Here is a 15,992-nt window from a genome sequence, read left to right on the forward strand (position 1 = left end):
AAAATTCATTAAATATGTACAAATTATTCATTTAAAACTCAATAACTTAAAGCGATTTAAGATGCTGAAATCATAAGCTTGAAATCCTGGCTCCGCCTCTAATGACATGTTACATTCATGTTGTCGCTCCATACTCGAGCTATAATATAGTTCAAAAATATCCAAACATCACATATAAAAAGAGATCAAAATTACATATTTTAATTAATCAGAGACTAAATGTACTTATTTAACAATTACAAATACCAAAATCAAAATCTATAATCGAAGGACCAAAAGTGCTATTATCCCTTTTACAAATACCAAAATCATAATCAATAATGAGGGACCAAAAGTGCTATTATCCCAAAAATTAGAACATAGTAAAGAAAAAGAAAAATAAAAAGAAAAAAGATGAACCAACTCAAACCAGAAGCTAAACTAGAGCTTCTATAAAAAGAGAACCCTCCCTTTATTTCTCTCTCCATCTTCTTCCTTTGTTCCTCTTCTCTCTCTATTTTCTCTGTCACCATTTTTTTCTATATTTTAGCCATTAATGCAAACCTCTGCTATTATTTCTCTTTCATTATAGAGACAAATATAATAGAAAAAGAAGAACATTAGCTTTGGTTTTTGAGCCAATTTATTTTCTTGAAACTAACAGAGAAGAACCATAAACCTCCATTTCTTCCTTCTTTCTCATTGTTTTTGTTGCAAAATTATTGTTTTTTTTCCTCTCCATTTTCCATTTCTTCAATAAAAAACTTGTTGTTGGAGCAAAATATAGTGGTGAGTTTGAGCTTATTGTCTGTCTTCTGACATTCCAGCTCTTACCTCCATTGTTTTGCTTAAACCAAAAAGCAAAAAATTCTCATTAAAAAAGAATATTTTCCCCTCACTTTTTCTGCAAATTTAAAATATCCACATTTTCCATTTCTCTGAGTTTCCTCTGTTTTTTTCAAAAATCCCCTGTTTTTTTCCTCTGTTTTTCAAAAATCCCCTGTTTTTCCTCTGTTTATCAAGAATCCCCTGTTTTTCCTCTGTTTATCAAGAATCCCCTGTTTTCCTCTGCTTTTTGTGGGCAAAAAATGGAGAGGATTTCAACAACAACATTGCTTCCTGATACATTTTACGGAACAAGAGATGATATAACAGAGCAATTTGCAATAATGTGGGAACAAATCAAAGCTCCATTGATTGTTCCTCTTCTCAGAATTGCAGTGTTATTGTGTCTTGCTATGTCTGTTATGTTGTTTATTGAAAGAGTTTACATGTTTATTGTCATTACTTTTGTGAAATTCTTTGGTAAAAAACCAGAGAAACGTTATAAATGGGAACCATTAAAAGATGATGTTGAGCTTGGAAATTCATCTTATCCTATGGTCCTTGTTCAAATACCTATGTATAATGAAAAAGAGGTAACTTTTTCTTCTTTTTATCTCTTTATCTTTTGAGTTTAACTAATATCTATCGAGTGGCGAAGCCAGCAATTTACTCAAGGGTATTCAAACTTGAAATAAGTAAAAAATAAAACAGACAAAAGGGTGTTCAATATATGTTATGTACCTCTAAAACTTAATATTTTATATATATACGCAATGTAATTTTTCGACAAAGGGTGGTCAATTGACCACCCTAAGCAAAGTGTGGCTTCGCCCATGTATCTATCCATGATAAGAATTTTTACACTATCATATCATCTTTACTTATTGTATCAAGTACTCCACTCAATACTCCGTCCGTCCTAATTTATGTTATAGTGTTCGAATTTTAAGAGCCAAACGAGTTGTTCCTTGACCGTAGCTTTTTATGTATTTTTTAAATAATTTGAATTATCAATAATTATGACTTACTATACTTTTTATGTATTTTTTTTAAACTTATAAATTTTATTTTAAAAAATTAAAGATTTTATGTTCAAATACATGATTAAAATCTAAAATTCTGAATATCGAAAAGTGAAAAATGTCACATAAATTGAGACATATAAAGTAATATCACATTTATTTATACTATGGATGTATATAAGTTTAAAATATATTTGTCTTTTTTCCAACATTATAATCTTATTTTAGGTAAAAATGTTGATTATTTTTCTCAGGTTTATCAGCTATCAATTGGAGCTGCATGTGGACTTTCATGGCCTTGTGATCGTATTATAGTACAAGTTCTTGATGATTCAACAGACCCCTTTACTAAGGTATTTTAAAAAAAATTGTAAAAATTTTAACATTTTTTATAATTAAAGAAAACCCCTTAAACCCCTTTTTTGAAATATGTGCAGAATTTGGTGGAAATGGAATGTCAAAGATGGGCAAGTAAAGGAATAAATATAAAATATGAAGTGAGAGATAATAGGAGTGGATACAAAGCAGGAGCTTTGAAAGAAGGGTTGAAACATTCCTATGTTAAACAATGTGATTATGTTGCTATATTTGATGCTGATTTTCAACCTGAACCTGATTTCCTTTGGCGTACAATTCCATTTTTAGTTCACAATCCTGAACTTTCCCTTGTTCAAGCTCGTTGGAAATATGGTAAATTTACTTTTTACTTTTTACTTTTTCACTTTCCTCATATAGTAAATTTTTTATTTTTAAAAGGGCGCAGATTTCGATTATTCTATTAAAGTCAAAGATGCTAAATAAGGGGATTCATTAGAATTTAGTGTGCATTATGCGAGTAGTTAGTTCAAATCTTTTATATGAGAGATCGCGTTCTAACAATTTTTTCGGGAAAATACTCTCTTATTTTTAGGAGATGAGTAATTTTGTGTACTAAATCTTAGTCAATTTGGAAGAAGTCATCTCACACTTTCTATTTATTTGTAATTTGCCTACGCTTGAATTTGAACTTTGTTTTAACCGCTAGGCGACACTTTTATTTATCACTTTCTTTATATAATTATATCTCTTTAATCATAATCGAAACAATAAATTGCCTTGCTATAGTATTTAGTACATTATATTATCTATCTAACTCAAAATATCTAATCAAAAGTGTCGGTCAGTTTATACCAATTTTTTTGTGTGTATAGATTATGATGTCTAGACGTAGGTACAAATCTTGGTAGGCCATTTCTTTTAGGGCACATTGAGTGTGTTTATGTTTGTTGGCTCATGAAAACTTGGCCCTAGTAGTGAATTGGCTATTCTATAGTAACTTTTTAACAACAAAATAATAATAATAATGTCAAACCTAGTGTAATGGGGTATGAGGAAGGTTATGTGTACACAGACCGTATTCCTACTTTGTGAACGCAGAAAGATTCTTTTTGATATATACTCGGTTCAAAAAGATATAGTCACAACAGTAAAAGGGCAGCCCAGTACACTAAGCTTTCGCTATGGGCGAGGTTCGGGAAAGGGCCGGATCACAAGGGTCTGTTGTACGTAGCCTTACCCTGTATTTCTGCAAGAGGCAGTTTTAACGGCTTGAACCTGCGACCCCCGATCATAGTCACAACAATATTATAAAGAAATAGAGTAATTGTTAATTTTTTTTGCTAAAATAATCAACCCTATAAAAAGTTGTTTTGTCTGGTGCAGCTGAAAAGAAGAGGTGATTAAAGAGAAAAAGTATTTGTGGTTTCGTAAGAAGCACTTCATATTATATAGGTTTTTTATTGGACATAAATGCCCCTATCACTTTTTGACTGTTTATAGAAGCTTTTTATTTTTATGCACTAAAAAAGCTGCTGTCCTTTAAAAAAATAATCCATTTAAGAAGTGCTAGATTTTGGGGCTATTCTGCAAAAAAAATCTTCTACATTCTTGAGGGGAATGCCAGTTTTGAAGTTTTATTAATTAGGTCAAGGGTATATTTGTCTTTTTATTAGCCAACAACTGCATGTGCTATGGGAATGGTGGACCTCAGACCAATTCTTTTACTAACAGACACTAATTTTTTCGACTTTGGGAATTTTCGTATTTAATTAAAAAATATATATATTTTTTTAGCCGTTATAAAAAATAATAGCTGACGAAATGTATATTTTTTGTATAGCAACCTTATTTGTTCCAGATTTTTTCGGTTGTTATAGCGAAGTGCCGTTATAGAAAACATATATTATAAGATAGCATAAAAATTGGTTCCATAAGAAATTGGCTTTTATAGTGAATAGTTATTATAAAGCGATGTCGTTATAGAGAGGTCTGATTGTAATATATATTTTATACACTTTTTTGGTTAGCCAATGCAACTAGCTTTGACAGACTGACCAATTTTGTATTTTGCCCTTAATTTTAACAGGTCAAATTAAATATTTCATGAATTTTTTCTTTTAAAAATGTCCGTTGGAAAATTATGGTAATACAGTTAATGATTTGATTTTTGGTGTGTGATTTTGCAGTAAATGCTGATGAATGTTTAATGACAAGAATGCAAGAAATGTCTTTGGATTACCATTTCACTGTGGAGCAAGAAGTGGGCTCTACCACCCATGCTTTTTTCGGATTTAATGGTATTAATTCTACATATTAATTACTCTTCCCTCCTTTTTGAGCTAATTTTGTACCATAATTAATGTTTTGATTACGACCCTTTTGGAATCACAAGCAAGTTAAGGACTAGATCAACATGTTTCTTGAAAATACATTTGGAATTAGTAATCTTTTCGTTCCCATTTATTTGTCACGTTTTGCTTCTCGAGAGTTAATTTGACTAATTTTTGAAGCTAAATTAGATTATATTATTTTAATATTTTTAAAATTTAAATTTAAATATTCGAAACCTATACAAAAAATATTATAATTTGTAGTTTTTCTCATATCAATATGGTGAAAAATACATGCTAAAATGTTGGTCAAAAAACAGCCCCATTTTCAAGAAACATGTGTATGCTACAATGTTGGGAGTTTCTTTCCTAAACCAATTTCATAAATTTAGGTCCAATGAACTGGACAAGTTAACAACATATTTATTTAGTATTAATTGGCTTCAAATCTGTTCTGAAAACGTTTTTCTTGAGTCGGTGATCTATCGGAAACAAGCTCTTTACTTCACAGAAGGGAGGAGTAAGGTCCGCGTACATCCCACTCTCCCCAAACCCCATCTGTTGGATCACACTGAATATGTTGTTGTTGTTGGCGGCTTCAATGAAGTTAAGCAAAACTAGTAATAATAGTAGTGGTCCAAGAAAACATTAACTTAGCTTGTTCTGTGAATTCTTTCTGTGGTTCAATTATTGTAAACCTAAATATTGAAAGTTGTATGTGGAACAAAAACACAGGAACTGCAGGTGTTTGGAGAATTGCCGCAATAGATGAGGCTGGAGGTTGGAAAGACAGGACAACAGTTGAGGATATGGACCTTGCTGTCCGTGCTAGTCTCAAGGGCTGGAAATTCTTGTACCTTAGTTCTCTCATGGTACATACATATTTCCTATCTAACATTTCTTATCCGTTGTCTCGAAATAATAAATGTATAAACGCCATTGACATTTCTTAAACTCTTTGTCCAGTCAAACTAAGGCACATAAATTATAACGGCGGGAGTATAATACAGTGATTTATCATGTATACAAACAGAAGAAATCACATGTAGTAACTTATGTCAAAGTGGCTGTTGTTAATTAATAGCATGTAACACCCTTAATTCTACTTAGATTTTGACTGCTTTCTTGGCTTCGGTCTTATTTTTATCTCTTTTTCATCCTTTGTCCAGTCGAGGGTCTATCGGAAACATCTCTTCCCTTTTAGGGTAGGGGTAACGCTGTGTACATCTTATCATCCCTAGAACTCACTTGTGTGTGGGAAATTACTGGGTTCGTTGTTGTTGTTGCCATTACTCTTTTTCATCCTTTCTCCGGCCGAGGGTCTATCGGTAATAGTCTCTCTGCCCTTCCAGGGTAAGGGTAAGGCTGCGTACATCTTACCCTCCTTAGACCCACTTGTCGGAAATCACTGGGTTCGTTGTTGTTGTTGTCGCATTACTCTTTTTCATTCTTTCTCCAGTCGAGGGTCTATCGGAAACAGCACCTGCCCTTCCAGGGTAGGGGTAACGCTGCGTACATCTTACCCTCCTAGACACCACTTGTAAAAAATCACTGAGTTCGTTGTTGTTGTTGTTGTAGTAACGCCCTTAATTCGATCATATAGGTAAAAAATGAATTACCAAGTACGTTCAAGGCCTATCGCTATCAACAACATCGTTGGTCATGTGGTCCAGCCAATCTCTTCAGGAAAATGTTTATGGAGATTGTAAGAAATAAGGTAAACTCTTAAATTGCCATTGCCATATTTCAATTTTCTTAGCCAACTGCATAGTATCTAAGTACACATTGAACATTTTTATTGTCTTTGTTTGCTTGCAGAAAGTGTCGTTGTGGAAGAAAGTTCATGTGATCTACAGCTTCTTTTTTGTGCGGAAGGTCGTAGCTCATATCGTTACTTTCGTATTCTACGTTGTAGTATTACCCGCCACTGTATTAGTGCCTGAAGTTGAAGTTCCGAAGTGGGGAGCTGTTTACATTCCTGCTATCATAACACTACTCAATGCAGTTGGAACTCCAAGGTCAGTTTACCTTATACTTGGATTACATCGCTCTTCGCTTATTTGATATCGTTTTGATCCTAACAGTTGAAAGTTTAGACAATGCATTAGATTTTAGATCATTGAATATTCAAACATACATTAGAAACTATTTGTTCCTTGAGCTGAGGGTCTATCGGAAACAGCCTTTCTACCTTCACAAGGTACGGGTAAGGTCTGCGTACACGTTACCCTCCACAGACCCCACCCCACTTGTGGGATACTGGGATTACACTGGTTTTGTTGTTGTTGTACATTAGCAACTACCGGATAAATATGCCTTGGTTGCCTTTGCGAGGAGCAAACATTGTCTTACTAATTTGTCATTTGAAGATGAAATCTTGAAATGTTGAGGTTTTGCTTATACTGAATTGGTAACAGGTCACTCCATCTGCTGGTATTTTGGATCCTTTTTGAGAACGTCATGTCACTACACCGAACAAAGGCCACCTTCATCGGCTTGTTGGAGGTAGGAAGAGTAAATGAATGGATTGTTACAGAGAAATTAGGAGATGCTCTCAAGTTAAAATCAGCTGCCAAAGCTTTTCGAAAACATAGAATGAGGCTTGGCGACAGGTAATATCATCTTACAAAACCTGTCAAACCTCTCTATAACAGCCTCATTTTTTCGGATATTTTTTGGTTATAGTGAAATGTTGTTATAGAAGACATATATTATAACATAACATAAAAAGTAGATTCCGAGAAAAACTTGAATTTTATAGTGAATGACTGTTATATAAGAATGTTGTTATAGAGAGGTACGACTGTATGAGATTTTTGAGGACTTAAGCCAGTTTCTTGAACAATTTGTATGACTAAACTTTTCCTATTGTTGTATTATCGACAGGATTCACTTGTTAGAACTTGCTGCTGGCGCGTACCTCTTCTTCTGTGGATGTTATGACATTACCTTCGGAAATAATCACTATTTCCTTTACCTCTTCGTTCAAGCATTTGCTTTCTTTATCGTGGGATTTGGTTACGTTGGCACATTCGTGCCAAACTCTTAGATGGTGTTCGTGAACTGATTTTAGGGTATGAATCTTGAGCTTTTCGCCCTGTGCTCCACTCTGTAGCACAAAAAGAAGTGGCGTTGCGCCTCTGCAGTTTAATTCTCCTTCATTTTCTTGCTTTTGGGTGTTTTTGTTCACTTGTAAAAAGAAGAAAAGTTGGTTATTCTTTTAGGTTCAAAGCATAAAAGGAATTCGAGCCGTGGCTCGAATCTTGTTTGTATATTCCAGAGAGTGAAGTGCTATACAGTAGAACAAAACAGTCGTATTGTTAAATGCAGCAGCACATATAGCAGATTGATAAAGGAAAGAAACAAGAAAGTAAAAGGGATAATGACTAGTGCTAAGAGGCACAAAGTAGTAGCTGAATCTGTTGCTTTTTTTCTGTTTTTTCTTTCCTTCTCAGATGTACTTGGTTTCAATACAGAGTGAAAGTTTCAGAGATATGTTTCCATTTTTCTACCATTTATTGTTGATTGAAAGGGACATCTGACCAACAACGGTAAAATTATCTTCATGTGATTTATAGGTCACTGGTCGAGCCGTGGATAATCATTGATGCTTGCATCAGGGCAGACTGCCTATATCCCTTTGGGTGCGATCCGTCCCTTGACTCTGCGTAAACATGGGATGTTTCATACACTGGACTGCCATGTATAGAATCATGAAATCAGAAAAGATCATTCATTAATTTTGCTAAGTATGGACAAGCTGTGCCAAGGTTTAATGATTTGACCAACCCCCTACTTCATCTCACCAAACAAACGTCTACTTGTGGCAAAAGATTGAGTAAATGGAAAATATATAAACCACAAGCTAAAAGTCAGTCTTCTCCTTTACATTGACATTCCAATCACCTCCATTAACAGTTGCAGGCGCAGGATTTTTATAAGCGTTGCCACATTTTGAAAAAATGACTAATGAATACATCATTACAATGATAAATGGTGTCTTTTTCGATGTGTATCCCCAATATTTTTTTATAAATATTTAGTGAAAATTTTCGACGAAACGGTCCAGTAATACATCATGGTACAAGGTGTGCATGCCCCTGTCTACTAACATGATAAAACCACTCAAACAATCATGTGATGTTGTTGTTATCACATTTAATAGTGCTTTGCGACTTTAATATCTTTTTTCCTATTATTACTCGTTTGCAACACCTTAAAAATGAGATATGTGCTTGTCCAATTATGTCATTGTCAACACTAAAATTTAGTATCTAGATTTGGACCGATTAAGGACTTTGAACATTGGACTGCTAGTGGTGGGCATGTAGGTTTTGACACAGTTACCCACAAAAACAAAATTATTTATCTTTATCTACCCATTTGTTTTCCTACCCATAAACTAATTATATTTCCTACCCATAGTAGGTTTTGGGGGGAATTTTTTCTTTATTCTCCAATTCTTTTTTATTTCTATGCTTATTTTCTTTTCTCCTTTTCTTTTTTCTCGTTTTCTTCTTATTTTTTTATTTTTTCCTTTTCTAATTTCATTTAACTTGTTTTTTATATTCTTTTTCTCTTCATAATCTAATTTTATTTACTGTTTTCACTATTTTTTATTAGTCTTTTTTTTATATTATTACTAAAGAAAAATCAAATTATGTACCAATTAAATGTAGCTAATAAAACCAAAAAAATATTAACTAACATATGATACTAGTATAGTATATAGCTATACCAACAGGGTATACAATTGTACGCAATGAGTTAAAAAAAATAATTCAATTATTAAACTAAAATAATATCAGTTGTCAATAAAAAATTCTAAAAGGATCTAATTGTAAGATTATGTCGTTACATCTTATAGCATACCATAATTTTTTTATTTTTTTTTTGCATTTTCAATTTTCCCTTCACGCTGGGTAAAAGCTTAGAACAAATTAAAAGGGAAAAGGCAAGTGAATTTAAGGGTAATAAGTATACTACTATAGTATATTGTATACTATTACAGCATATTGTTACAGTATCTTGCATATTATTACAGTATACCATAACAATATATTGTATACTATAATAGTATATTGTTGCAGTATAACTATATACTCCTATAGTATATTAATATACTATAGCGGTGTACTGTTTTGTAAACTATAATAGTGTACTGTTGCAGTATAGCTATATACTCCTACAGCATATTGTATACCGTAGCGGTATACTGTAGCTGTGTTCTTCTTCGATTTTCAACTGAAAATTTCGATCTCAATCACCTCAAATCAGGTCCAAATGCTATCAAATTTCAGTATGAACTTCCAGAAGGTACTATAAGCAATATTTAACAGCACCCACTTTGAATCAAATAAGAAATCTTCAAAAATAAAATTGAGCTTCAAGCCCAATAATGGTGGATTCAATCTTGGAAGTGAACTTTTCTCTTCTGAAATTAATCTTGTCGATTTGCCATATTCCTGAATGGAATTGATGTGTTGTTGTGTCTGTTTGTATGTTTCTTCAAAATCTTTTTTTACTTTTTCTACTTCCTCCACCACCTCGTCCATTTGGGGTTTTGCAGAGTTGAGTCCTAGCTCTTTTATCAAAGAAAATTTTGGGAATTTTGGAAAAAGAAATTGCGAAGAAAATGAAAGATCCAAAAGAAAGTTTTGTTTAGTTCAGGAAAACGAAAGAAGATGAACTTTTTCTTCTGTTGAGAACCTCATCTTAGCTAGGTGTTACTGCCATTATTTAGTTCTTTCTCATTTTATTGCACTACAAAATGTCTAACAGAAGAAAAAGTTCCAAACTATTAATTCCAACACGAAGGAAATGTTCTGACAGATATATAGGAAGTGAAACTAGCGGGTAAATAGTTTGGGGAGTATGGGTAGGAGTAATAAATAGTTTGGGTCTGGGCATTAAAGGGTAAATAGTTTGAAATTAATGGGTATAAAGTGAGATTTTCTCCATAGAATGTGTACCAAAGACGACCGATTGGGCTCAACATCGTTTGTAGCAGACTGGATTACATGGGCTAAAACCTAACAGCCCTATTCAAATTATGCAGGATTTTAGTCCAGTAATTCATTTCAATCTCTTCATAAAGCTTCCATATAGATATATTCTAAATATATACAACCCTTTTTAAAATGAATACTAAAAGGGCAATCCGACGCACTAAGTGTTTAACCAAAAAATGTTAAACACTTTGATTAAATCAATTAATGATGAAAAGAGGGTAAATTTTAGACAAATATAATCTACTCTAGATCTAAGCACCATGAATGTTGAAATCCCAAGAGATTGAATTTATATAACGAATCTCAGATTGAATGGAAGACATTAAATGTAAATGATAATCTTACAATTTCCGCATATCGTTTCGTATTTGTAGAAATAAAGAGGATAAGGATGATTCTTGTTGATGACTTTGAGATTTAGCTTTATTGATTCAACGAAGGGGATTGCACAGATCTGCCATCTTGAACGTGAGTTGCTTCTTCTTCTTGCCCCTGGAGATCTTTTCTCTATCTTCTCTGTCTTCGGCCCCCCTTTATTCTGCTTGGCCTTCCTTATATATATTGTCCATTTCCTCTTTTACCCAATGGTTCTTAAACAGCGTGCCCTCTCATGGCCGTACTCCTTCTTTACACGCCCAGATGTTACGTTCTGCTGTGTAAGCCTTTTGATGGCCTGATCTCGGCAGCAACCGAGATACTCGTCACCATTACGCCTCGTGGGTACGATCATGGCTTGGCCGACCTCGTACCGTTTTCTTTAATAATAACCATTTGATGGTCAAATTTTGACTTATACAGTTAGTCCCTCCGCCCGTTGGGGTCATCTTTTGGTGAGCTCAATGGGCGGATCCTGTCGATTCTGGAATTAAGAGAAATCTGGACATTATGCGAGGACGGGGTCCTTACGGCTAAGCGACGATGTGATGCTTCAAGGACCTTACCGAGTCGTTGTGTTAGTTCGGAGATGGATCTTTCCGTCGATTCAGGGTACCATGAATGCCTATTATGCGTCATTATGGCGCACGTTTCCCAGGCACCGTATCATTTCCTGTTCCCTTTCGGTTTTTCTGATTGATGGCTCTCGGGTTTCCCGCTCAGGACATTTGTGCTCTTATAAATAGGGGGAATACACCATCGATTGTTATGCTCTCAATTTATCTGAGAGAAATTTACAAACTTCCACCTTCCTCAGTTTTTCATATTTCTGCTTTCGTCATAATTTGACGTGACCATCCTCTTTATTCCTTCGCCATTCTTGTTTATTTCGATCAAGACAGACAAATGGCTGGTACTTCTTCCCAGATCGATAGATTCGTCGAAGCTCCGGTGTTGGAAAATGATGTACCTCTCCTTGAAGAGGGGGTGGAGGTGGCGGAAGACGAGGGATTTTCGACAGTGGATGAGATACTACCCCGTCCGGGGAAATTAAGGACTGACTTCAACAGCCCTGCCGGAGACGAGCTGGAACATGTACCTTCCACCATGGATGAAGCGGCGATTACGGCGCTCAAGGCCAAGTGGGGAATCCCTACTCATATCGAGATGGTATCGGCGACGGGGAAGGATATTGTTCACTAGCACCGCCCGGGGTACTGCGCCTTTTACGCGTACCCCTTTGTTATCGGGTACACGCTTCCTCTCCCTCTCTGTTGGTAGACTTCTGCCGCATCTACGAACTGTGCCCAGCTCAGCTGTCCCCGTACGCGAACAAACTCTTTCTCATGCTTATCAAGTACGCGGAGCTTGCTGGACGAGGAATTTCCTTAGGGCACATGCTTCACATCTTTGCCCCTCATTTTCTTCGGGGTACGATGATCCATATGCGACATCGAGGAACAAAGAGTTTGGTGGTGAAGATGGACGATAAGGCTGATCGCCGCTCCTGGGTGAGCTGCTTCTATGTGCGGACGGAGCATCTTGTGGCGGATTCGGCAGGAATTCAATAGACATGGAACTTCGCCCGTAAGTTTCCTTCTGTTTATTTTGTGATTCCCTTTACGGCAGCCTTCGATAGTTCCCCTTTAGATGATATTGCTAAGGACTTGTTTTTGCTTTTACGGTCGAGAGATTACCTCCCCCTCTAGTTGACGATATCCGCGAGTGGGTGAACGCGATTCTTCCCCATACCATAGGGATTCGTGAGTGGGCGTCCTTCCATGAGAAATATGGGTGCAAGCCTCTCACCAGTGAGTCGACCCGCTGCAATTTTTCTTTATTCTTTGCCTTACGGTTTGGCCTTGCCGTTATATAATCGTCTTCTCGAGGGTGGGAAAGACGAGGGATCCTCAGCTCGCATTCCGTCAGCCGGCATCCTTGGCTCGACCTGCGCTAAGGGGCGCTGCCCGGCCTGCGCCGAGAGCTAACATAATTTGCGCCTGCGACTGAAGCTGTGCATTCGGAGACTACTACTCAGCCAGAAATGCCGATTCCGGCTGTTCGTTTGACGGGCGGATCTTCTCGCGCCGGCAGTGGGGAGGCCCCGTCGAAGAGGCGACGGGTGGTGTTGGAAGTGGCTCCTCAGGTCGAAACATCTTCGAGGGGTGACCCTGCCTTGGTGGTGCCCGAAACTGGCGGTGGGAGCAACCTGGCCGGAGAGGCTATACCTGTTGTGAGCGGTCAACAAGCTAGTGTGGCGGAGAGACGGAGTCCCAAGGCTGCCGTTGCTGTCCTTGGCGGCACTTCGACATCCCGGCCAAACCGTACTTCTTCTTCGGCCGAAAATATGGGGAAAGGCATCATGGTTGATGATTACGAGTCTGAATCCGACATCGACCCTGATGACGTTAGGATGTTTGAGGAGGGCTTTACCCAAATTGTGGTGAGAGCGGGAGGTCCCTCCTGAATACTAGAAATTCCATCGGACCTCAACCATCTGCATGACACGGTGGATTTGTGCCGCAATTCGACCTTTTATGCTCTGCCACAGAAAGCAGAGCTCTTCAGGACGTCAGTAACACCGAATTGTCACGTGGCGTTGCCGTGATGGGTCTAAGGGTAAGTCCCCTTATTTGTTGATGTTATTATTTTTGCTTTGTGACCTTGGTTTCTAGTGACTTGTCTCTTCTCTTTGTTTTCAGTCTTATACGTTGGAGATCGAGAGTGCTCGTAGGGCCGAGACTCGGGCCGCGCTTTTTCTGAAGATGCTTGAAAAGTATCGCAGGTATCGCAACAAATGACGCGAGATGCATGAACGGCTCAAGGCGGGTGCCGGCGCCCAATCCGTCAGGGAAGAGTTGGAGAAAAGGGATCAGGAACTGATGTAGTCCATCCAAAGATGTACTGAGCTCAAGGAACTGCTCAGTGCCAAAGACGAGGAACTCGAGGTAGGCAAGGGGGTTGCCGCAGAATGCGAGGATCTTCAAGCGAAGGTGTTGTCTCTGCAAGCCAAACTTGAGCAGAATGCTACCAGAGTTGAAGCTTTGAGTGTAGAATGGATGGGGAAGTTGGCCGAGCTGGAGAAGAAAGTGGCCAAAATAGAGGGTGCCGAGGAGGCTCGATCCTCGGCTTTGGAGAGAGCGGCGGCATTGGAGGATACCGTCCGCGTCCTTCAATCTGAGTAGGAGTTTGAGAGGGCCACGACGACGCTGAGAGTGGCGCGGCTTGAGGAGCGTATTGGTGAAATCGAACGAGAGGCTTCGAGCCTAGGAGACCGGGTCGTGACACTTGTGGCCGAGAAGGAACAACTGTTGGCCCAGATCGAGTATGCCTCCTCCGCGGTCCCACGCTGCCTTATGAGCTATGGGTCCACGCCGAGGCTCAGTGAGATATGTATAAGGGTTTGTGGGAGGCGGGGACTGTCCTAGAGGCCACCTTTGAAGATGCTCGGGCAAAGGCACACGCGGCCCGCACCGCCTATGGATACGACCCTGATACTCCGGAAGCTGGGGAGGGCATTGAGAACGAGGACGAGCTCCCTTCCGATGGTGATGATGATGGGGATAACGGAGGTGGGGACGATGCAGAGTGAAGCTTTTTGATGCATCCTATGTACTTAGTTTTTATTTTGTTCTTTCGTTGTTCATTTTCATCTTCTCCCAATGGCCCTTTGTAAGCGGCAGCTATCGCGCATGTATATTTGAATAAAACGGTTGTTTCTTCTTCCTTTGTATATCTTTTGATTTTCACCGCAATGAGTCCTTGACTCTTTTGATTTCGAATTCTAACTTCTGGGTTTGGGCGAGACCGGCTTCTAGTTTGCCAACTTAGGCGGAATCAACCTTAATTCGGATGAGGTCGAATTAAGACTCGCCATCCTGAGCAAAGTTAATTCTGACATACATTCGAACGAGGTCGAAAAAATGCCTAGTGTGAGTTTGAGCGAGGACGGACCCTCCTTTCATGTAGCGATGGTCAATGGCCGTAGGGGTATTATTTCGAGTAATAGCAAAATTATAGCCCGTAGTGAATTCGAACGAGGTCGAGCTTTTCTCTTGGCGAAGGCCAATGACCGCAGGGGTGTTATTTCGAGCAAGGTCGAAATTATAACCCGTTATGAGTTCGGGCGAGGTCGAACTTTTCTCTTGGCGAAGGCCGATGGCCGTAGGGGTGTTATTTCGAGCGAGGTCGAAATTATAACCCGTTGTGAGTTCGAGCGAGGTCGAACTTCTCTCTTGGCAAAGGCCCATGGCCGTAGGGGTGTTATTTCGAGCAAGGTCAAAATTATAACCCGTTGCGAGTTCGAGCGAGGTCGAACATCTCTCTTGGCGAAGGCCGATGGCCGTAGGAGTGTTATTTCGAGCCAGGTCGAAATTATAACCCGTTACGAGTTCGAGCAAGGTCGAACTTCTCTCTTGGGGAAGGCTGATGGTCATAGGGGTGTTATTTCGAGCATGGTCGAAATTATAACCCGTTGCGAGTTCGAGCGAGGTCGAACTTCTCCCTTGGCTAAGGCCGATGCCCGTAGGGGTATTATTTCGAGCAAGGTCGAAATTATAACCCGTTGCGAGTTCGAGCGAGGTCGAACTTCTTTCTTGGCGAAGGCCGATGGCTGTAGGGGTGTTATTTCGAGCAAGGTCGAAATTATAACTCGTTGCGTTCGAGCGAGATCGAACTTCTCTCTTGGCAAAAGTCGACGGCCGTAGGAGTGTTATCTCGAGCAAGGTCGAAATTATAACCCGTTGTATTGTTTCCGTTGGGGGATATTACTCATCGTCGTGTTGTATATGAGCTATCACACCTCCTTTTTCACTACACCCGTAAGGGTGTAAAGGAGTTTTTCCACTTAAAGGACAATCGGAACGGGATTTGTTATTAAAGTTCAGAGTCGCCACTTAGGAGATTTATGGTGTCCCAAGTCACCGGTTGAATCCCGAACCGAGGAAATTATGACCCTATTAACAATCCGCAAACCAGAAATCCGAGTAAGGAATTCTGTTAACCCGGGAGAAGGTGTTAGGCATTCCCGGATTCCGTGGTTCCAGCACGGTCGCTCAACTGTTGTAATTGATTTTATCTGATTTCAAAACATGTTCTAACTTATGTGATAAGCAAAACAGCATCAGATTAAG

General features: G+C 38.4%; 1 protein-coding gene across 1 annotated transcript; it reads left to right on the forward strand.

Annotated features, from left to right (window-relative positions):
• On the forward strand, positions 449–7,975 carry LOC109229725 (glucomannan 4-beta-mannosyltransferase 9-like). Its single transcript, XM_019395267.1, has 9 exons — positions 449–1,397; positions 2,081–2,179; positions 2,264–2,516; positions 4,331–4,441; positions 5,210–5,346; positions 6,078–6,191; positions 6,293–6,492; positions 6,892–7,086; positions 7,361–7,975. Exons 1-9 carry the CDS (start codon positions 1,068–1,070, stop codon positions 7,521–7,523), a joined length of 1,602 nt encoding a protein of 533 aa, XP_019250812.1. The 5' UTR covers positions 449–1,067; the 3' UTR covers positions 7,524–7,975.

The sequence above is a fragment of the Nicotiana attenuata genome, chromosome 7 (genome assembly GCF_001879085.1).
Source record: "Nicotiana attenuata strain UT chromosome 7, NIATTr2, whole genome shotgun sequence".
NCBI classification, from domain to species: Eukaryota; Viridiplantae; Streptophyta; class Magnoliopsida; order Solanales; family Solanaceae; genus Nicotiana; species Nicotiana attenuata.